The 22,863-nt window shown below is 36.4% G+C and overlaps 1 protein-coding gene across 1 annotated transcript in view; it reads left to right on the top strand.

Moving 5' to 3' along the window:
- The window catches only part of LOC145677476 (dipeptidase 1-like), a gene marked incomplete at both ends in the record, with an annotated part of 59,911 nt that extends 40,042 nt beyond the window's left edge, over positions 1-19,869 (top strand). Inside the window, 2 exons of the mRNA XM_081747954.1 lie at positions 9,239-9,389; positions 19,800-19,869. Coding sequence (XP_081604080.1) covers positions 9,239-9,389; positions 19,800-19,869 — 221 coding nt within the window. The remainder of the gene's footprint in view (positions 1-9,238; positions 9,390-19,799) is intronic.
- Between the last annotated feature and the right edge of the window lie 2,994 nt (positions 19,870-22,863).

Raw genomic sequence — 22,863 nt, 5'->3', positions numbered from 1 at the left:
GCTTTTACCAAAAAATGAGCATAATTGCAACTAAATGTTTCATCCTTGAGCATCCTTGCTACTTCAGCAACTAAATGTTTCATTTTTTGTATGTGTTTTGTTGAAATGTCTTTGAAAGCTATGGATACAGAAATTTAATTTCAGTTATAAGTGTAAAAACAGTTACCTATCCTTCGTGTGATTTTGATACGAGGAGGAGTCAAAAAATAAGTTTCCCCCAGACGACTGTGGACAGAGGTAGGGTGCAAGACCAAAAATTGCATGTGACATTAAAGATTAGATGTACCTTTATTTTTCCATATAAATACCTTGTATATTGAGACATTTGTCATTCCGTTCCATAAGCTTCAGAAACCCTTCCAAGAAAAATTCAGGGCTCTGTATACGGAAGAAGCGTCGAACAACTTCTGTGACATCAGCATTGCATCCAAAGCGCCTGCTGCCGAGAGTCTCGTGTATGTCCGATTCCAAGTTCCTCCACTACGTCATCGATGGTGATACGTCGGTTCGCTTTAAGCATGTCATCCACCATCCTGACATTTACGTCTGTAGTGGCCGTGCTGCTTCGATAACACATCAGGTGGATAGACTTCCACGAGGTGCTTATGGATTTCTGCTTCCAATACGCCACGTGCCCATTCATAGCCAACCGCTCGCATTTCCTCCTTTTACCACGACGTCAAAAAACGCGCCTTCTCTCCACAGCTACCACGCTCAACTCGTATCCGCTTTGCACAGGCGCTGCGACGGTGCCATCTACAGGATCGTGGGCGAACGATACCTACTTGTGTCTGGGTATGTCGCGCGTGTAACCGCTATCTTGTTTCCAAGGGCGCCGATTCCAGGGGCCCGCCCCTTCCAAAAGCTCATGTGGGCCCCCGCTTTGTTCTTATGAATATACAATATTTGACATAACTTGAAAGCATAATTTGTCTTAAAATTCTCATATATGCCTTCTGCATCTGTATGCCCCTCCCCCCAAATTTACAGAGAAATCGGCCCCCTTGCTTGTTTGACGCATTGTTGTTAGCTTTACTGGCAAAAACAAAAATGGAAACTTATTTTTGTACTCCCCTTCGTAATATGGATACTAAGGAACGAAATGTTTTCATTAACTACATGTACAGAATGAAAAGAAATTTGAAGAGAAGTTTGTATTTAATTTTGAACAAAATTTCAGGCAAATACTCGTCCTGGTTTTCAAGCTATAGAGTTCTGTCTATTAAGTTGCGTGAAACCGTCGAGTGATTCGTGCGCTTAAAAGTTCGTAAGCGCAAATGCACATGGTAACACTACATTACACATCGCAACACTACCTTGCACATGAGACTGTTTGTGTCGGTTGTGGGTACCCTGTATACTATATATTACCAATGCTTCTCATTGATTTCTTACATGTATTTGAAGATATATATGGAGATCTACCAGAAACTCCTTATCTCGGTCTATAATCTTCAAATCGTGCTCTGTCATAATTATGTTATTCATTGTTATTAACTGTTACAACTTCACTAAACGTTTTGCTGTTAGAAGTTCTATTTAATCTATTTTTAAGATTAGCTGAATCTATTTTACAGTTTTGAAACATTCCTTGTGAGTAGGATGATATCAATAACAAATACAATTTTTAGTTCAAAGCAAATAAACTTTAATTACCAAAATAAGTTATATTTCCGTAAAATTTGAAACAAGCTGTTGCTATGTTTAGTAAAAGTTGAAACACTGATTGAAATTTACAGCTTGCCAATGCTTTTATTGTGTTTTGTTGACTTTCTCTAGAAGGATCGAAATGTTGCCGTAATCATCATTTGAGAATGAATTTAATTTTATGCTTGGTACTCCGTGAATTGTTGACCTTTGTTATTTCTGCTTTCAGTTATTGAACCAGCTGTCTCAACACATCGTTGTGGGCGTCACGATTTAATTGATCCGCAAATTCTATTAACATGATTCATTAACTTTTTTCTCTCTTCAAAGTTCCTTTTTAACTACATATTCAAGCAAATATGTGTAGTTCTCTTTTTAGTTTTCTCTTACATAATAAATTTATCCGCTTTGTTAAATTTTCAAGGGGACAAAACCAGCCATAAAACTTATTTTACTTTTTTCAATAATTCTAAGAGGGAGAAATGGGTTTGTTTACCGAGGAGTAAAGGAAATCTTGTGATAATTATCTGATTTAATGGCTTATGAAACATGACAATTCTGCCGCAGAAACGTCAGTTCGTCATTAGTTGCCGATTTGTGCTAAACAGATTCTTCCATAATTGTTTCTATCCTCTTCCACAGTATTTGTCATACCCTCCTACATCTACGCAAGCGTCCATTTCACGTTCGTAAATCCCGCAAGACGACTCAATTTTATAGTTAATATCCCTTGGACATCATGTGGAAATATGAGCTGGGGATCCAAGCAAAACCAGACTAGGCAAGTTAGGTCTAGTAAAGATCTCTGATCAGTTGCCCAAGCGACGTCTCCGTAGGAGGTTGATGTTTGATTGTAGTGTTGTTTTTCTCAACTATTCTCGTTTGCCCTCTGCGAAATCATTATGAGAGAGTTAAAGTAACAAACACTATGATAGAAAATTTGCTTCTTGCTTGCAACGGAAGCTTACCAAATCGTTTAACAGGCTTTCAAGAAATATGCTATGTGTGTACACAAGTTTTCGAGTAGTTTGAGCAGTTTAAACATGATAAGATCAATGTTGAAGATTATGCTCGTTCTGGGCGCTCTTCATCATCTCCAAACGACGGAAACCTTTTAAAAAATCGAGCAAAACATCAACAAGAATCGTTGTTCCACGATCGACGAAATTTTAGAACAGACATGAGTTAGTCAGAGCTCGTGCCAGCAGATTTTCAATGAGGATTTGCTGAAGAGACGCGACTTGCCGCTAAGTTTGTTCCTCGCCTGCTCACACAGAAGCTGAATATTTGGGCTCTCACGAGTAGGCTATCGTTCCCTACCCTCCGCATTTGATAAGCCTAGCTCCGTGAGACTGTTTCAGTTCTCGACAATGAAAAATGTAAAAGGGAGGTGTTTTGATGATGTGGAGGGTGTAAAAGGAGCTTAGCCGAGGGTACTGGACGATATCAAAGTTGAAGAGTTCCAGAGATGCTTCAAACAGTGAGAAAGAAGACTGGAGAATTGTATCGTATCTAATGGAGATTACTGTGAAAGATACTGAAAGTATTTTGTAGAAAACTTATTCTGTAAATTAAGTTTTTAGAACAAGAGTCCTTTTTTGGGTCCCTCCTCGTACATATGTCCGATTATATCCCGAAAATCGATCTTTCTGTGGGATTTCTGTAGGTCATTTGTGGGCTCTTTGCAAGATATTCATAGAATGACCGTGGCAGGCATAGTCCACTGAAATCCAGAGGAAAACCCATATACTATATATATTTCTATTAACATTAAAGTTCTACTTTATGGCTGAATATACCGGGATAAGTACAGTACATGCAGCGCGTCCAAACGACATCTCGTGAACATGTGTGATGTGTGTATACTTTCCCCTCATGTCCCTTTAAGCTTAGCACCTAGAACTCTGTACACCTTTGCGTCTTTACTATGTGAGTCACGTACTACGACTATATTAGAGTTTTACTTCTTATCGTCCGTATGATATTCGAAAACGACAACACGAGCTGTCCTTCAAAGATAACTGAAAATACGTTTCCTGCTTCATACATCTGATCACTTCCACATCCCTGGAAAGCATATTTTGAATAGCCATTCGTTTGTTTTTAGATACAGGAGCTTAAATATCATACAATTTAACAAACTAAGCGGAAATGCTGCTCAAACTGTTTGTGACTTCCAAACTCTGCGATGCATACGTATCGAATGTCTTATGAACTAGATATGCTCATTAGAGTGGGTAACAAAAAGTGAGTTTTCGAATATCGAGTCCTAGACCTAATAGTGCGGAAAAATTGTATATTAGGGTGCTAATAAAGTGAAAATATTTGAAAAATTCTTGTATTTTATCTTCAATTTGCACACAGGGCCAAACGTTTCTAAATTAAATTAACAGAAATAGCAATATTACTTTAACGCTCAGATTTTAAAGATGAAGTTCTTCCACTTCTAAGATGATGAAATTGGTTTATTTTAGCCGCTTTATAATGGTAAAATATTTTCAGAATTACAGTGGTGCATTTAAAGTTCGTGCATATGGCCTAAAGTTCGTGAATTTCAGTGAAATATTTTCTCATTATTACAAACATACGTACTTTGTATCATAATATATCTATAAGGTCATTTTTGTACTCATTTGTTCCAGAGAGTGAATTTAGTTATTCAAATTTGATATTAAATCATTATCTTACAACTCTTCTCCTATTCTGCAAAATTATTTTTGCTAAAATGACCCAGACTTCACCACGTGGTTGGAATCCGAGCTCCATCAACGCCATATTCAACCAGACAACCATTCAAGATACGTTAAAGTATGTTGTTTCAGCACTATTTTTTATCCGGTCCAATTTAGGCATTAAAGAGTTGAGTTGAATTGATTTTGAGTTTAACGTCCCTTTCAGTAGCGAGGCTATATGAGACGGAACCTACTGATTAACGTAGAAGTCGAACATGAGCTCCCGCCAGGAATCGAACCCAGGTCTCCTATGCCAAAGGCGCATACGTTAAACGCTTAGCCACGAAGGAGCTCATAGGCATTAAAGAGTGTAATGTTGCCCTAATACACTCATCTCTGTTGACTTGTCTGCACACTTTTCTGATGGATTCTGTAAAAAGATTAATACATCCTTGCGTTGCTTGACTGAGACAAAGGAAGTTTATAAAGTAAAAAGGCATTGGGAGTTTTATTTTGCATAAATGATAAAATAGTTCCTGTTCTCAAGCTTTCCATCGTTGGAAAGGATGTCAGCTTACATTTCGTCCAACCAATCAACTTAACGTAGTCCTTGGCATCAAAATGCTTTACAGAAGGCATCAATATTGTAACAGATTTCTAGTATATCTCTTGAATCCTACTATCCAACATATTCCTGTAACCCAGCTCTTGTATGTGTCATCTCTCAGCTATCATCATCGCCACAGTATGTTTTAAGGATGACAGAAAAACGAGTTTCTCTTAAGGCCTGATAGATCCAGTCATTCCCGATGATTGACATGTGTACTGGGTTTTAAAAATTATTTATTTCTTAAATAAATCCTACGAATGAACTGAAGATACTAGACATAACTTTGTGAAGACGTATACTGATGTCTGGTTCCATTTTGATCTTTCAAACCGGGAGCTCGAGTACACGTATTCCACTTAAATGTCTACCTTACACATAGGATCTCGTCGAGCACTCGCAAATATGAAAGAATTCGGCATTTCTTTGTAATATATAGTGTTTTTTATTATACTTTAAACCTACGCTCCAAAGCAGGGCACAAAATTTCAGTCAGACGCAATCACCAATCCAAAAACGAGGGTCGCCAGTATCTCTGACGTACAAATTATGAGAGAGCCCTCCTCCTTTCCCGGGCCTTTCATTTGACAAAGAAACAAATTACATCACGGCATAAAATTTCAAAACCAGACAATTAGATTTAGGATACTGAATTTTGAATTTTACAATTCATATATATGTTAAAAAATATCTTACCCTAAGACCTCACGTTTGTGTAATACTCTCTCTCTGCACTGAAGTACCAGTTGTCGACTGCAGTTTTCGGATTGAAAAGTCCTTAAGTCGTTAAGGAAAGGAGGGGCGAATTACAACGCTGTGAAGACTTCACTTTCCATGTCCGTTGTGAAGACTTCACATTCTGTGTTTTCTCTCACTCAGTGATAATTATTTTCGTGCGAAACAGAAACTGCGCAGTCCTGGAAGTTTAGGCAGAAATATTCCTACTGAACACTGGTCGCCAGATCTAAATTTCTAGTCGCCAATGGCGACATGGTGACCGAAAATTTTGTGCCCTGCTCCAAAGTCTTACGGCCAGGTTTTTATTGCAATACTGCCAGTAGTGTTAGGAAATAGAAATGTGTAAGCCAGTTTCAGGGGGGGGGGGTTAAGAAGTACCAGTCACCGAAATACAGTACAAACCGCGTCTTTAAGGACTGGAAAACAGGAAAGATTTTTAATACGTAGTAAAAAATTCATCAATCTAGCGATTAAGAGGAACGAGTTCTTGTGTTATCTTCAAAACACATTATTGCTTATTATAGTGGCTGAGAGACAGTACAAACGTGAGTTGGATTAAAAATTAGTACTGAAAGCTAGGAATCAACAGACGAAGTGGAAATCATTAGAACTTTTATACCTCAATAAATATATATTAATATATTTTGACGCCAACTAAGGGGCACGGTAGCTCATTGGTAGAATGCTTACCTCAGATGCGTGAGGTCCATGGTTCAATTGCCGGCCAAGTAAATTTGTGGTGAAAGACATCGTGTCCGTGGATTTTCTCGGGTACTTCCTATTCTCCCACTTTGTCATTCCATCAGTTCTTCCATCATCATTTACTTGCCGTAATCATTATCTCCCTTAGCCTAAAGGGTATAACCGTAAGAAATTAAACTGAATGATTTCATTTCATATATTTCATGTCAAGGAATACATGAACTGATTGGTTGAACGAAATGTAAGCTGCCATCCCCTCCAATGATAGAAATCTTGACAACAGTGTGTGGTTATGAGAACAGAGGTTACTAGATTAGAACAACATTATATTCTTTGATGCTTAAACTAGACTAGGAATCCGATTTCAAGATGACAACACTGACTATGATGGAGAAGAAATATAATTTAACATATCTTGAATGGCTCAGTAGAGTGTAGATAGAGATCGAATTACAGCCACATCCACATAGTGAGATCTAGATTATTGAGTAAAAATGATCTTTCCTAACGGACAAAAAGCTGTAAGAAAATGATTTCGCATCGAAGTTGAACAAGCGCGCACCCACAAGTTTTTGCTTTGGGTGTCCGAAGTTTGGAGGGGGTCCACCATTAATAGTCACTATGTCTATGTACTATTGAACTGGTATTTTCTATATTCGATAAAACGATAAGTAATTGAGCACTTATAACCTCAGAAAAAATTAATACACCTAAACTTGTTTTTATAAGAGAAGAAAGAGTTGAGTTGATTTTGAGTTTTACGTCCCGTTCAGCAGCGAGGCTATATGAGACGTGGACCTACTGATTAACGTGGAATCCGAACCACATGAGCTCCCGCCGGGAATCGAACCCGGGTCTCCCACGCCTAAGAGAAGAAGAGTTCATATGTAGTGTAAGATCGCATTTTTAAAGTACATTAACCATTCACTTCTAGAACAACTCTACTTTTCGTAAGAAAGTGTAGACATGTATGTGAACCATCCCCGTGGGTGTACCTATGAAGTTGAATATATAAAATCAGTTTCTGAAACAAATGAGTAAAGGAATGATCTTGTATATACAGATTTTTTTAAAAATAAAAGAGTCCATATGTTTGTAATGATGTAAAAAAAAAGATCCATTTTTCACCGAAATTCACCAACTTTAGGCAATATGCACGTACTCTAAATGTACGGCTGTAACTTTAAAACTATTTTTAACATTAAGAAGCACCTAAAATCTTTAAAATTTGAGCGTTGAAACAATAATTGGTGGTTTTGTTCACTTCGTTTTTCAAACTTTCAATCCTTTCTGAGAGCTGATTATAAAATATAAGAATTTTTTCAATATTTTCTCTTTATTAGCATTACGTAAGCATTTTTTAATATTTAACAATCACCATATACAGCTCAGAGACCATTTTATACTGGATATCTAACAACAATAATAACAATGGAAAGGATTTGGAAAGGTATCGGTCGAGGTCTGCTTCGTAGGTACTATCTAGGCATTTGCCTGGTAGGAGATCCTGAAAAACCCGTCAGGATGGGCAGCAGTGGGAATCGAACCCATGACCATGCCGAGTGCAAAATGCTTGCATTATTTATTTATTATTTTTTATTTTCAATTTAACCTACAGTGAACATCTCACATAATTTTATAAAAGACTGTCATGGCCGACGTTAGTTGAAAGAAGAAATTTACATAATCTTACCCTATTGTACAAAATACTTACTACGTCAGAACCATCGTACCTAGCCCGTAGATGTTTATATTGATCAGACTTTCATACTAGAAGCACAAGATCACAAGATAATTTCTTGCTCTCCATACCCAATCACAATTCTGATTCATACTCAAAATCCTTCACAGTAAGTACTACACGCCTCTGGAACAGTTTACCTCAATTAATACACAACGTTTCAACAGTTGCCAAATTATAAAATTTGTAAATTATCTTCTTTTAAGTAAAGATAAAGATACTGGTAGCACATGAGGCATCTTCGTTTTACCAGATTATTAATAACCCATATATGAACACACAATCAATAGGTAACCTATGTTAATTTGTACAGCTTATATATTCATACTTTTAGTACCGCTATATGCAATATGAAATTTAGGTTTCTCCATGTTATTTTGTTTCCTTAATTGTATATTATTTTCAATTTTTGTTTTTGAAGTGTTAACTACTTTTTTTTACTTAAGTAGTATATTCTTTTTTATGTGGTTCAATACTTTTCTTTTGTAATTGTTAATATTTTCTATGTATTGGTGCTTTTTTTTTTAAAAAAAAGGAATGTATTCACGTGGTTAAGTGCTCGGAGAAGGCTGCAGAGTCTTAACTTCGCCACGTAAAAGAATCATAAATAAATAAATAAATAAATAAATAAATGCGAAGCCAACGCTCTAAGCTTGATTTCGCTTGGTATTAGAATTCGATATTCTAAAATTCACTTTTTTCGACCCACCTTAATCTCCACCCTTCTGGCTATTTATCTGTTGACGGTATATCAGAACAAACTGGTAAGACATAGCCAAAACAGTTCTCTTCATCGCCTTAAGAGTAGATTGTATCCCTGGTTTCCCTCTCGGTTCTAACCGCAAGAAATAGAAATTCTTGTCAAGTATTTATAGGTTTGAACGATTATTTCTAATAAATTTTCCACTAACGTAAACAAGCTTTCCTGAACTGGCTGGAAAACGAATCACAGTTCCTGACGTATCACCACAAATACCTCTCATACATGATATTGTCCTTAAATCTACCAAAATCACTATCACTTGAAATATTTGACTTTGTGAATTAGCTTCAGTACTTTTAGAGTTTTATTCTTGTTATAATTATTATAAATTAATGTTAATATCGTGTTATGTAATTTTTAATTTTCAGGTATCCAGCAATACCATAAAGAGGGCAAGCTCGCCAGCCTAATAGGCGTAGAAGGTGGACATTCGATAGGTAACAGTCTGGGAGTTCTTAGAGCTATGTACGATCTCGGAGTTCGTTATTTGACTCTCACCCACAACTGTAATACGCCTTGGTGAGTAAACGCTCTTTTCAGTTGAATACATACATTATATGAAAACTTATAAAATAATATCTTACGTTAAGATAATCTGATCAATTCGGTAACTAAAATTTCATCTTAATCAAGTTACAATTGAAATTAAGTCAAGAGTAATGAAAATTAAGTCAAAACTCGAAGATTTGAATGTGTTTTGCAGAAAATCAGGAAATTTGTTTTGATATTTTAGAATTTTGATCAGCATGATCTGAAGTGAGATAGACGGCTTCAATAAATTTGCTCGAGGACCACCCTCACCTTCACTTTCTCTCGTTTTAGGATGCTGAGAATCTGAATTCATTTTGAGGGAGACAGCGAGATATAATTTTGAGGTCAAGTGATGGTGAGGAAAGACATATTTTTAAGACAAGGGCGAACGTATAGTTTGAGGGTGTGAATGTGGGATTGAATATATTGTGAGGTTACGAGGGAATAATGACGGAGAGGAACATGTTTTGAAGGTGAGGTTGGGTTACATTTTGAGGGTGAGTAGAAATGAGTTACATTTTGAGGATGAATCACCTCTAGTACTGATCACGCTCACTGTTGTATCCAAAAGGGTAGTTTGAAATGGGCGGATCTTCTCCTGGACGATTAATACAGGCTTGATATACGGAGTTTTACATCAAATCAGAATAAAGTAGTGCAAAATATTTAAGTTTAAGATTTACATATCACGGTTATGCCGGTTAGGCTAAAAGAGACAGTGATGATGAGAAATAAGTGAAATAGTGAAATGAAGAAAGGTGGGAGGAAACAGGAGAACCCCAAGTAAACCCAAACACACGGTGTTTGTTCACCACAAAGTTCACTTGGCGTGAGCTGGAATCGAACCAAGCACCCTGTGCACCAGAAGTGAACGCTCTACCACTGAGTTACCGCGGCCCCAAGCAAAATTTGATATATAGACTTACTAAGATTTGTTTTTTTTTACGGGGGGTGGAGCGTTGGGTTCTGCCGTCCTCCCCGTGAATATAAGAGTACAGTGCCTTGAATTCATCTCTAGGTGATAGCTCAGTGGTAGAGCGTTCACCTATGGTGCTTGGGGTCCCGTGTTCGATCCAGTCCCAGCCAAATGAACTTTGTGGAGGACAAACACCATGTGCGTGGGTTTTCTCTGGGTTCTCCCGTTTCCTCCCTTTATTCATGGCAACATTTCATTCGTTTCTCATCATCCCCGTCTCCTTTAGCCTAACCGGCATAACCGTGGGACGTAAAACTCAAAGATTTCATTTCATTTTCATTTGAATTAATCTCTTCGATTTCATTTTCTGTAGTTACGTTTGCTTTATATTGATAACAGTGATGACGTAGAATAACACTATAAATACGCCGTCCATGTCAAACATAACTCAAAATTCTCGTTCTTATAAAGTAATCAAGCCTGATTTGCCTGAGTCTATGCTGGTAATTGGAAATGCATAAGATAAACTATGATGACGTAATGCAAGAACTATTACCAGGAGAGAGATTAGCAAAATAACAAATCGTATCTTGTTATATTTTTATTGCAAAAGTATTAAACTATCGCTAAGTACATATATTTACAACTTTTGGCACAGAATTGGTCAAAGTTATTAGCAATAACTAAACTTTTACTGGCTAAACACTATATGAAAATGGCTAAATTTAGTAATAAAATGGTTGAATTAGCAACACTGGCCGTCAAAATACTCAACCCTTTATGATATTCTCAAAACACTGTTAAGCCGTGTGTAACAGTTCAGTGTGATTCAAGAATTTCAGTAACCACTAAACATTTTCTCATGCCCCACTAGTAGGTCGGTATCCAAATATAGGGCTGTTATAAAATCCTTGCTATAAAACAAATGCTTATTATGTATTGAAAAGAATAATGTTATTGCAATAAAATACATTTTAAATTGTGCGACGATTTATAAATTTTTGATTGGCAATACTATCATAATGATGAGCTTGATAACATTGGCGAAAATGGCGACGAAAATGGCGACGGTACAAGAGAAAGCACAGTATGTGTGTTGGTGTGCAGAACTGATATCAGGTGTACTGGTGCAGCAAAACTTCAGACAACTGCACAAAAAGTATCTCCTGAGGTCAGGAGTATAAAGAGTTGTCACAACAAGTTTCTGGCTGCCGAGAGTGTTTATGATATGCAAAGAAGTAGTCGACCGCCAGTGAGTCTAAACACTTTGCGAAGGGTTGCTGACATGCTGGAGAGAAGTCCAAGAAAATAGATTCTGGAGTTGGGATTCCCTCAGTCAACAACGCGCCAGATAATGTGTAAACATCTCGAGTTCTGTGAACTAGTGCTGGAACGACTGGGTGATGACAGGGAACTTTTGCAATTACTCATGTTCTCAGATGAGTCAACTTTCCGTGTTTCAGGGAGGGTAAACAGGGTCAACTGTCTTGTTTGGGAAACTGAAAACAGTTATGAATGTGGAACTCTCCATAGAGACAGCCCAAAAGTAAATGTGTGGTGTGCCGTATCAATGGACCTCCTTATAAGTTCGTTTTTCTTCGACAAAAGCACTGTGACAAGGGATACATACCTTCAAATCCTTACAAATTTACTGATGCCCGAATTGGTTAGGTTGGGAATGAAGGATCGCATCCACTACCAGCAAGACGGAGTCCCTCCCACATTTTGCACAAGTCGTCATGGACTATCTTGACACTGAGCAACCTAACAAGTGAATTGGGCGCAGAGGCCCCACTCCTTGGCTCCCCCAGGTCCCCCGATTTGAGACCCTGTGAGTTTTGGCGATGAGGTCACGTTAAGACACAAGTAAATGCGGAAAAACTAAAAGACTTACAAGACCTGAAAGCTAAGATTAGTGAAGCGATCCATGACATCTCTGACGATGCCAGACGGAATAGCATTCATGAATTTTGCAGGAGGTTATAGGAATGTATGGATGTCAATAGTGCCCACCTGGAGGTTTGGCGATGACGGCGGCAGTGTATCTATGAATGATAATGCAAAATGTAAGTCTCAATAATGATCTTAACATTTACTTTACTCCAATGTCATTATTTTAAAAAATAAGTTATAAGGATTTGTTTTTATAGCAAGGACTTTACGACAGCCCTGTACTGAGAATCGCTACTCTAGTTCTTAAAAAAAAAAAGTATTGATATAAGATAATCTAAAAATTCAATATAACCTTATAAAAGTAACCATGTAACACATAGTGGCAATAAACATGATAATTTCTTTACCTCTGAAAAGAAATTAGAAAATAAATCAGGAAAAGATAATTGAAGAAAGCATTTAATGTCAGAACAGTAAAACTAGCTGGAAGTCCTCCCCTTCTTCTACTTTCACCGCCATCACCAACAGAGGGAAAGAGTATTTTTAGCATAAGGAGGGAAAGGACAGGAGCTAAGAACACTGTATACGGTGGCTGCCTCAACTAATATTAATGTCAGAAGAAGTGGGTTGAGAAGGCTTTTTAAGTCTTGGCATATACTTTGACATGATTTATTGCTTCGTCTTTTCTGAATGTTTCGCGTTTCCGCCATATTTTCTTTTTCCTACATAATCTACTCTTTCACTCATTTTCTTACTTTCTTGGCTTTTACGCTTTCTCTGCATTTTCACTTGTTTATGTTCGAAACTATCTTCAAGAATTTTAAAGTGGAACTTCAACATCCTATCAAAAGTTAAGGCATAAGGAGAGGACAACAAAACATTTTCTGGCAATATTCAGCAATAATAAGTAGGGTAGATAGGGCCCATATGTATACATACATACATACTACATATTAAAATGTATGATTATTACATATTGCATATTGTTTTCGACCATGTAAATAAGAAGAAATTAATAACAATAATTGCTTTGAGAAGCTGTAATTAGATAATTTTCCAAGTAATACAGCATGATCTAGCTTATCAAAGGTCTTCACAAAATCTGTATAAATTACATCCACAGAAGAACCATTATTATGAGAATCTGCAATATACTATAAATATAAATGAACTAGTAATACACCATTCGTCGATCTCCGTGGATAAAATCCAGATTGAAAATCAGATATGTAAGGCTTGACATGATAAAATATTCTATTATAGAGAATATGCTCGAATATTGTAAGTCATGTCCACATTTGTTGTAACCAATGTACCTTTATAAGTCATCCTATTTCTAAATTTTGATTCTTCTTATTTTTAATATAATTCCAAAATATTTTCGGATTGTTCTCGAATGCCATTTCTGACTGATTTATATATAATGTATTAGCTCTTTTAATCAATGTTTTAGATTTTCTACACAATTCCTTAAATTTATTTAAATTATAGTGAGAAGTTTTTGTGTTTCCTATAATAATAGTTTTCTTTTTAATGTATTAATAATTTCTGTCGTAAACCAACACGGATATTGATAATTCTTAGATATTTTCCTTTTTGGCACTTTCTTTCAATAATATTATTAAGAACATCGTAAAACTAAATTAACAGCTTTATCAAAATCATTTATATTATATAGGTGTACCCAATCTTGTAGTTCAAGTTGTTTATAAAGGTTATGAAAATTGGCCTTATTAAAATTAAACAAAGTATTTGAACTATGCCTTATGCCTGATGTAGAATATCTAATATTAATATTAAAATTAAGAGATGGATGAGATTATCTTTTGTTAATAATGGAGATAGACCTATATTTCTAGTTAGATTAATATCATCTCCAGAATTGGCCAAAACCAAGTCTAAAGTTTTCCCATACAAATTTCTTATTAAACTACGGTATGTGATGTTAAACTACATACAGAAATGAAATTTGCCAAAGAATTATAAATAGATCCACTCTACAATAAGCCAAAACCAGCATCCGTAATAGATGATATATTAAAATCACCAACAACAAGTAAATTTTGATAATGTATGTCATCAATTTCCTCTAATTTTTGGAAGAAATAATTATAGGTTCCTACTTTGCTGTTCGCTGGAAAGTATACCAATACTATAAAAAACTTCTTCTAAATATTATGACTTTTAGGCACAAAACTTCGATTCAATTTACGGTTTACGGATACTTCAGATACACAGTAATCCCTTACAATAGCAATGAAAACACCAGCACCATTTTTGAGTCCTATCACACCGAAAAACATTATAGTTTTGGTCAATAAATTCACCATCGTACAACTCTCACACAGCCAAGTTTTAGTAAGTAATATTATATCAAAGCTTGTATCTGCAATATTTGTATAATAATTCTATAAGTTTGCTAAGTATACCTCTAAAATTCTGATAATTTAAATTTATCAAATCATGGTTTTCACTCATGTATCTATGGCAAACTCCTTACTTCCTCAACCGTGTTAAGAGTACATACAAAAGAATCATCGGTCTTTTTCTTTAGTGTGATATTACCATCATAGTCTATCCACAAGTAGGCGTAATTTGTTTCTCTTAACTTTTCTAGTTTCACTAAAAACTATTAGCCTAGGCTATGCCAGATATGGTTAATACATAGGACCTCCGATAACTAACTCTATGGCCTATGGAACCCGGAGGTTCAATGCCGCGTTCACAAAAGCTCTCCACTGACTTCTATCCTTAGCTAACTGCATCCAGTTCCTACTTTGTATTCCAGTCTCTGCGAGATCCATCTTAATACTGTCCTCCCATCTGCGCCTAGGTCTTCCTAATGGTCGTTTTCTGATTGGCCTTCCTGTCAAGACTTTGAAAGCGTTTCTACTTTCTTCCATTCTAGCACATGACCCGCCCACCTAAGCCTCCTAGAGTTGACGACCCTAACAATGTTGGGTAAACCATATAAATTATGTAGTTCCTCGTTATGAAGTTTCCGCCATTCACCATTCCCGTTCCTCTTGGGTCCGAATATTCGTCTCAGAATCTTGTTCTCAAATACTTTCAGTTTATGTTCTTCCATCAGAGTAAGTGACCATGTTTCGCAGCCATACAAAACAACAGGCATGATTATCGTTTTATATATTTTAAGCTTCAAATTCCGGACGGGACAGAATTCGGGACGACAAGAGATTTTGAACCGAATAGTAACACGAATTCCCTGCTTTTAGTCGACATTTAATTTCTCCGTGAATAGATTTTTCTCTGTTAATAATGATACTAGAAATTTGAAATTATCCACTTTATCAAAAGTATTATTTAATATTTTAACGCATCCATAATTTGCTGTATTACGGTCCCGACGCACTTCCATGTATTTAGTTTTCTCTGCATTTACTTCTAAACCCATGTCCCTGCAAGCATTTAATAAGATCTCTGCATTTCTTTCTATTGTTCTCCTATCATCACCTATTAAATTTACATCATCAGTATATGCTATAACCTGGTGAATACCGTTCAACTGTAGGCCCTGATTGTTATCTTTGATTTTCCTTATGGCCTATTCCTGAACGAAGTTAAGTAATAATGGCGACAACGCATCTCCTTGTTTCAGGCCATTTTCGACGTGGAAGCTCGTGGACAAAAATTTTCCTACCCGGACTTTATTTTGGGATTCATTTTAACATATCTTAATTAATCTAATTAGCTTTCTCGGTATTCCAAGTTTTGTAAGAACGTTGTATAATGTTTCTCTTCTAACCGAGTCGTACGCCTTTCTAAAATCAATAAATAGTTGATGTACTGGGGTATTGTATAACCCACTTTTTTCGAGTATTTGGCGAATGTTAAATATTTGGTCGATAGTTGATCGACTTCGTCTAAATCCGTACTGATAATCTTCAATAATTTCATCTTCGTATGGAGTCAGTCTTGCTAATAGAATATTTGAAATGATTTTATAGGATGTTGACAGAAGAGAAATGCCTCGATAATTCTTACAGTCAGTTTTGTCGCCTTTCTTGTGAATTGGAACAATGATTGATTCTTTCCACTCTTGTGGCAATTCTTCCTTGTTTCAGATAAGGGGAATGAGTTTGTGTATCTTGTTCCACAATATTTCGCCTCCAGCTAAAATTAACTCAGCCGGAATTTCATCTACACCCGGATATTTGTGTTCCTTTAATTTCTTTATAGCGGTTTCTACTTCTATTCGGTTGGATTCTGGAATATACGGTTGTGCGATGTGTATCTCCTTTTCTCCACGCACACTAGTTTTTGGTTGCGTGTTAAGCAAATCGTCAAAGAAATCTTTCCATCTATTTAAGACGCTATCCGTCTCATCGAGAACTGTACCGTCAGATTTCTTTAATATATAAGCACAAGGTTGATAGCCTTTCTTAAATTCGTTCATTCCCTTATACATGTCCCGGACGTTTTTATTTTTACTATTATTTGTTCTAAAATTTTTGGAAGTTTCTCGCCTGATATCTGCGAAATTTTGTGTAGTTATTTCATTCGGATTTTGTAGCCAGCGTAATTTTGCCTGTTTTCTCTTCTCTGCTAGATTAAGGCATTCCTGGTCGAACCATGGCTTGTTCCTACGTATTTCCGTGTGTCACAATTTTTCTTTTGCTGAAATTTTAATGCTATCTCTAATTTTAATCCAGGTATTCTCAACACTAGCGCACTCCAAATCTTCTAAAGCCGAGAATCTATTCGAAACTTCAATCTGGTATTTCTCTCTTACCGGGCTGTCTTCTAATTTCTTTAAATTGAATCTCTCCGTTTTCGGACCACAACTATTACCTTTATTCAACGATAACCTCACTCGTATTATCGCTGCTACCAGGTAGTGATCAGTGTCACAATCAGCCCCTCTAAACGACCGGACATCAATTTTGCTAGATTGCCTTCTTCTATCTACTAAAACGTGATCAATTTGATTATGTGTTTTCGCGTCTGGTGATGTCCAAGTGTATTTATAAACGTCGCGATGTGGGAATTTTGTACTCTTCACGATTAGGTTTTTGGATGATGCAAAGTTCACGAGTCTAACACCGTTGTCATTACTTTCCTTATGCAGACTTTCGTTCCCTATAATCGGTTTGAAAATATCCTCTCGTCCTACCTTCGCATTGAAATCCCCTAATAGAATTTTCATATGGTATCGCGGGAGTTGGTCAACTATCCGTTCCACTTCTTCGTAAAAACTGTCTTTTATATCGTCATCCTTATCTTCCGTTGGGGCGTGTACATTTAAAACAATAATGTCACACCACCGTCCCTTAAGAGTAATAAAAGAAAGTCTATCAGTAACAAATTCAATCCGTTTAATTGCTGGTAATATACGTTTATGAACGAAAAACCCTGTTCCTAACTGGTGATTTTTATTTCCTTCCCCGTAAAAGAACGTAAAATTTCCGAAATTCTCAGATCCATTTCCTTCCCACCTAACTTCCTGAACTCCTACTACGTCCATCCTGTATTTCTCTAACTCACTCGTCACGGATTTTAACGCGCCTGCCCTATAAAGACTCCTAGGGCAGGCGCGTTAAAATCCGTAATATAGGTTCTCCGATAGAAAAGCAAAATCTTTACAGGACCAATTTCTTTTGACCTTCTTTTGTTTAATAAACTTATCCTTGTCAGTACGCTTAACAAGTTTTAGGGTAATACCAGGATTTGGCTGATTAGGTGACATTTTAATCTACGACAAATATCGATCATATTTTCAGTTACATCAATATTAAGTGTACCTCCAACCTTTTTGATTGTCATTAACATCTTCATTAGGCAGGAGTAGAACTCCATGAATTTCGACTCTGCTTCTCCTGTTCTTATTAATCTATTTCGTCTAATTCAACTCTTAATTCATATATTTGTTTCTTTTTAACAACAAAGTTTCGTTTTTTAATACATCAATGTCGCTTTTGCATTTATTCAGTTATTAAGTTTGACTTCTAATGAGGTTAAAGTTTTCCTCTAACGTTTCGTGTACAGAGTGTAATGATTTGCCTAACTCTTCTTCAAGTTTTTTATTCTTACCCCTAATATCGTTTATTTCATTTTTAATGCTTAGTAACAATTAATACAATTGAGTTAATGTAGGGATTTGTTCACTCATTTCAGGTGAACTGTCACTAACCAAAGAGTTTCGTCGTACTCTATTACAATCTTCACAACACCAAGTTTGGTCACTGGAAACCGTATGTTGCGCAAAGCGACTGCGTATACGTGAGTGAGTAAGGTCCTAACATGGCACATGCACCAGCGGAACTTCCCTAGTTTTCTCAGTAGCGTCGTGGCAGTAGTTCAAAAAGGACGTTCCTATCCCAGCTTCCTCCGCGTGTGAAGTGCGAGCAGTGATAAAGTTTTTAAATGTACAGGGCATAGCACCGATTGAAATCCATCGCCAGCTGTATCGTTGCAAAAATGTCAATGCTGATCCTATGCGCCTTGCTTTGTGCTCTATGGTTAGTTGCTTCAACACAAAACTTCTTGATCAACAGGCTCTCCGTGACAGTGGTGTGCAATAAGGAGCGGAAAATCTGCAGGAACGGGAACTGCTTGCTCATGCCGTTAAGCCCACGGACCTGGCACAGCTGACGATGGATTTTGATTGTTGCTATATCCTGTGCATTCAGAAACTTTATCACTCCTAGCACTTCACACGCTGTGGGAGCTAAAATAGGAACGTCCATTTTCAACCATTGCCATGGCGCTACTAAGAAAACTATAAAAGTTCCACTGGAGCATTTGCCATGTTAGGACTTTACCCTCTCACGTACACGCAGTCGCTAGGCGAAACATACGGTTTCCTAGCTATGGGACGCGTGGAAAACTTACTTTCTGGATGCGCCTCGTATTAACACAAATCCCATGAAAGTGGTTCTTACCTTCATGTTGACCCTTCATTTCCTTGATTTAAAAAAATCTCAGTATACCTTATTAAATCGTATAAAGCGTTTTTTCCATATTATGGGAGAGTTACCCAAATCACACGAGCAGAATTTTAACAACATATTGGATATAAATGCCATCTACCAACAATTTGGAGAACCTGCAACTACCCCCAAATAGTTGGTAATGTATGGTGAAGTCAGACCGGCCGGCTCTGTGTGTTTACAGAAAATAAGACTGTCTAATGCTATTATTTTACAGTAATTTATAAGGGTATTTAGGATAGATGCGTTCCTTATTTTACAATTGAATTCTAAAATAAAGCAGATATTTTAGTGAACTATTACCATTTACATATCTTACGTATTCTGTTTCGAAAAAAAGTTCTCAAAACCAGCACGATATGGGCAACTCTCCCCTATTCCTCATTATCAAGTTCTAAGTCCCAAGTTCTTCCACATTTTAGCTAACATAATTTGATTTGATGGTACTTTCATTTGTGGGACAACATGATTTTAATTAGTAAGGCAATTCTGAAACACTACATCTTACAATAAATTCAATCTACAAATATATTGTTATACATAGTGTTGATAGTGTCACGTTTTATAAGTTAAATTGTGAAACATTTTTTGTGGAATGTGTTCTTTATCCTGGCTTCTAAAGCTGACCCTTTTTGGTAGGGCAGACTCATCATCAGAGTCCAATGCAGATTCAAACACGGAAAACCACGGGCTCACTCACTTTGGAAGGGTAAGTATCTTTTGTGTATTTATATTTATTCACGCATTTATAATTTACATTTGTGTTTGTATTTTAGGTGCATAATTGATGTTTTAAAGTGTTCTTACGAAGTAGGAATTCATAAACCAATGAAAACCCAGATAAACAATGGCTATTTAGACATTCAGGCACAGGCTTCAAATATTTTACAAAATTGCCGTTCAGATAACGTTAATATAAAAGGAAAGAAAGAAAAACATAGACTATGAATTGAAGACCTGAATTGCAGAACATCCCAAGTCCACCGGAGTACTTTTGTGATTTTAGAAGAAAGACAAGAAGATTGTACTTGGCATGCTATTCTGTTTAGCTGAAATTATTTTGTATTTTTTTTTAAAAAAAAGGTTTTGATTTGGATTTAAAGCCCATCTATGTTTTAAGGGCTTTAAATCCAAATCAAAACCTTTTTTAAAAAAAATACAAAATAATTGCCAACATAAAAAAACAAAAATCGAAAAATACGAAGAGGAAGAGTGGACTTGGGATGTTATGCAACTCAGGTCTTTTTTCAGATGATAGCTCCAATTATTGGAGCTATGATCTGAAAAACTTTGTTTCTTCCTCAAAACTTAATTATTCGAGAATTTTCGAGAGCGTATTTACAAAACCTAAGATTATAATTATTTTTTCAGAATAACACTATCTAACATTAGTGCCATCTACCGGATAATTCTACCAAACACTTGGATATAAGTGTCCTTAAACATCTGGACTGTCTGTGGTTAAATATACAGCATTTTCCCATTTTGATGCCGATGTCTCGGGGTCGAATCCTGAGGCTTGTTACGTTGACTGAAAATGTTTTTCCATGGTCTTCTGTTATGCCCAACAGATAGCTGCTTGAATGGTAACTGTAAATACGGGTCCAGGTATACTTCTTTCCAAAAAAAAAAAAAAATAAAAATAAAAAAGTGATCCTACTTATTGTTAATATTTGTTGTGTGAAAGACTCTCACGAGTTTCTAGAATTAACAAACATACTTCTCTCCGCCAAAGCATATGAAAAGAATGTCATCCAGTTGTTCTTCACATAGAGAATGATATTCTTGATCCCTTTTAGATACTAGGAAAGCAATATTCGATAAACAGATCATAATTAATTCTGGGCCAATTCAGTTACCTATTAGGGCTACTTTGATTCGTTTGTAATGTAATATGGTCTCTTTCTGGAAGGTTGAAACTCGTTTAACAACAGTTCTGTGGTAATGGTTTCATAATGACATTATTCTTTCGGTATTATTATTTGATAATCTTGTAATGATGTTAATAACGGTGTATACGGTAAGATATCTACCTACAAACGCTAAATGGGTGTCTCAAGAGACTGGATAATAAAAAAGACGAAGCAGAGTGCCAACCACATTATTCATCCATTCGTTGGTTGGATTGGAATTCAGCAAGCACAGAGGCTATATGACACTTGGACTTAGCTTCAGTTAGAATCCAAACCACCGTAAAATGCTCAAGTTCCAAAGCTGTCCCCCCAGAAGTGAAACCCGGAACACTGTGCACCAAAGATTTGCGTGCTAGCCACCTGACTACACCGGGTAAAGCATCACCTCTCTTACGTATATGTAGGGCTAATGGAAATGCGAAACTTATCTCTGCATCATCTAGAATAAATGAACAGCTTTTACCCTTTTTAATAGTATAATATACTTTTATTGATTCTAGTCAGTGATGATTTGAGAATATTTCATCCGGGGAGAAGGACTTCAATATACAGGGTGTGAATATAGTACTGGGAAGACACTGATAATCCGCACGGAACACGATTAAAGGTATGCCTTGCAGAAATTGTAGCCACACTGAAAATTACCCGCATGGGTTACCCACTGAAATTATCATTGTTTCAATTTGCTCGGAGTTATTAGGTATTGATTATGTTATATTAGATATGTTAAATGTTATAGCTCAGTATCACATCCCCATCCAACTGTGATAATGCTGTAGTGTAGTTGCGTTAACATAATAGCAGTCAGTTTAAAAACATACACAGCAATCGACACGATAAGTGCAGTTTTTCTTCTAGTAACAAAGATTGTAGCATGAGATCATACAGCACGGAAATTCTATGACGTACGTAATGTATCTTAAATAGGCACTATAGCCATATCAAAAGACGCGTATATATGAATTATTATAGTTCTTGGATGCATTGCTTTCTGCAATTTTGTTCTCAAATGCACGTTCGCCACTTGTTTCTTAAACAGTTTATTAAAAAAATGTATCGTGTGTGCAATAACATGGCTGGAAAAACGATGCTTAGAAAAGAAAGCTTCTGTTAACTACTATATCTATAATTCGGTCTACCTCTGAAGTAGACGGTGCGGGTATGTGGGGAAATTAGAATGTACCCATGTCCTATAAGATATTGAATTTCGACGTATACTTACCGACTGAAGGCAGCGTGAAGCGTCAACAATGGGATAGTCTGAAGCAAAATCTTACACGTAAGGAACACCGAAACACTTGTATTTTCAAAGGAACGGGAGAAATCTGTGCAATTTGGTTGAATTTCCTTCCTTAATTGTATATTCCAGTACTTTGTACCTACAAAATACCATTCACTCGGGCATCTTTAGTTCTGGAAGTCTGCGAAATTTGGGTCAAACTGTAAATTTCTCAGCCGGTTGTTACGATCTGGGAGGATGAGACCTCGCAGCTACCGCAAAAGTAAAATTAAGTCAAGTGAATCCAGATTTAAGATAATTAAGAGCTCACAAGTTTAAAGTCAAATGCTTAATCGTTATTGGCATCAATTTTAATGAACACATGCCAATAAGAAATATGTATCAAGGAAGAACTTTTGGTTATATTTTCATTTAGCAGCTCCAACTTCCGAAATATTATTTTTTTCTAGATTTTGAACGAACTATTTGTTTGATACCTATTAGTGTCGAATTAATGACAAAAGTAGAAAACAAAATCCCTCGCGGTTATATGGCAAGCATTTGCGTCTTC

This window comes from Thermobia domestica, unplaced genomic scaffold (assembly GCF_964235325.1).
Source record: "Thermobia domestica unplaced genomic scaffold, izTheDome1.hap1.1 HAP1_SCAFFOLD_920, whole genome shotgun sequence".
NCBI lineage: Eukaryota > Metazoa > Arthropoda > Insecta > Zygentoma > Lepismatidae > Thermobia > Thermobia domestica.
Note: the sequence above shows the minus strand (reverse complement) of the source record. Positions and strands in the feature narration are given on the sequence as shown.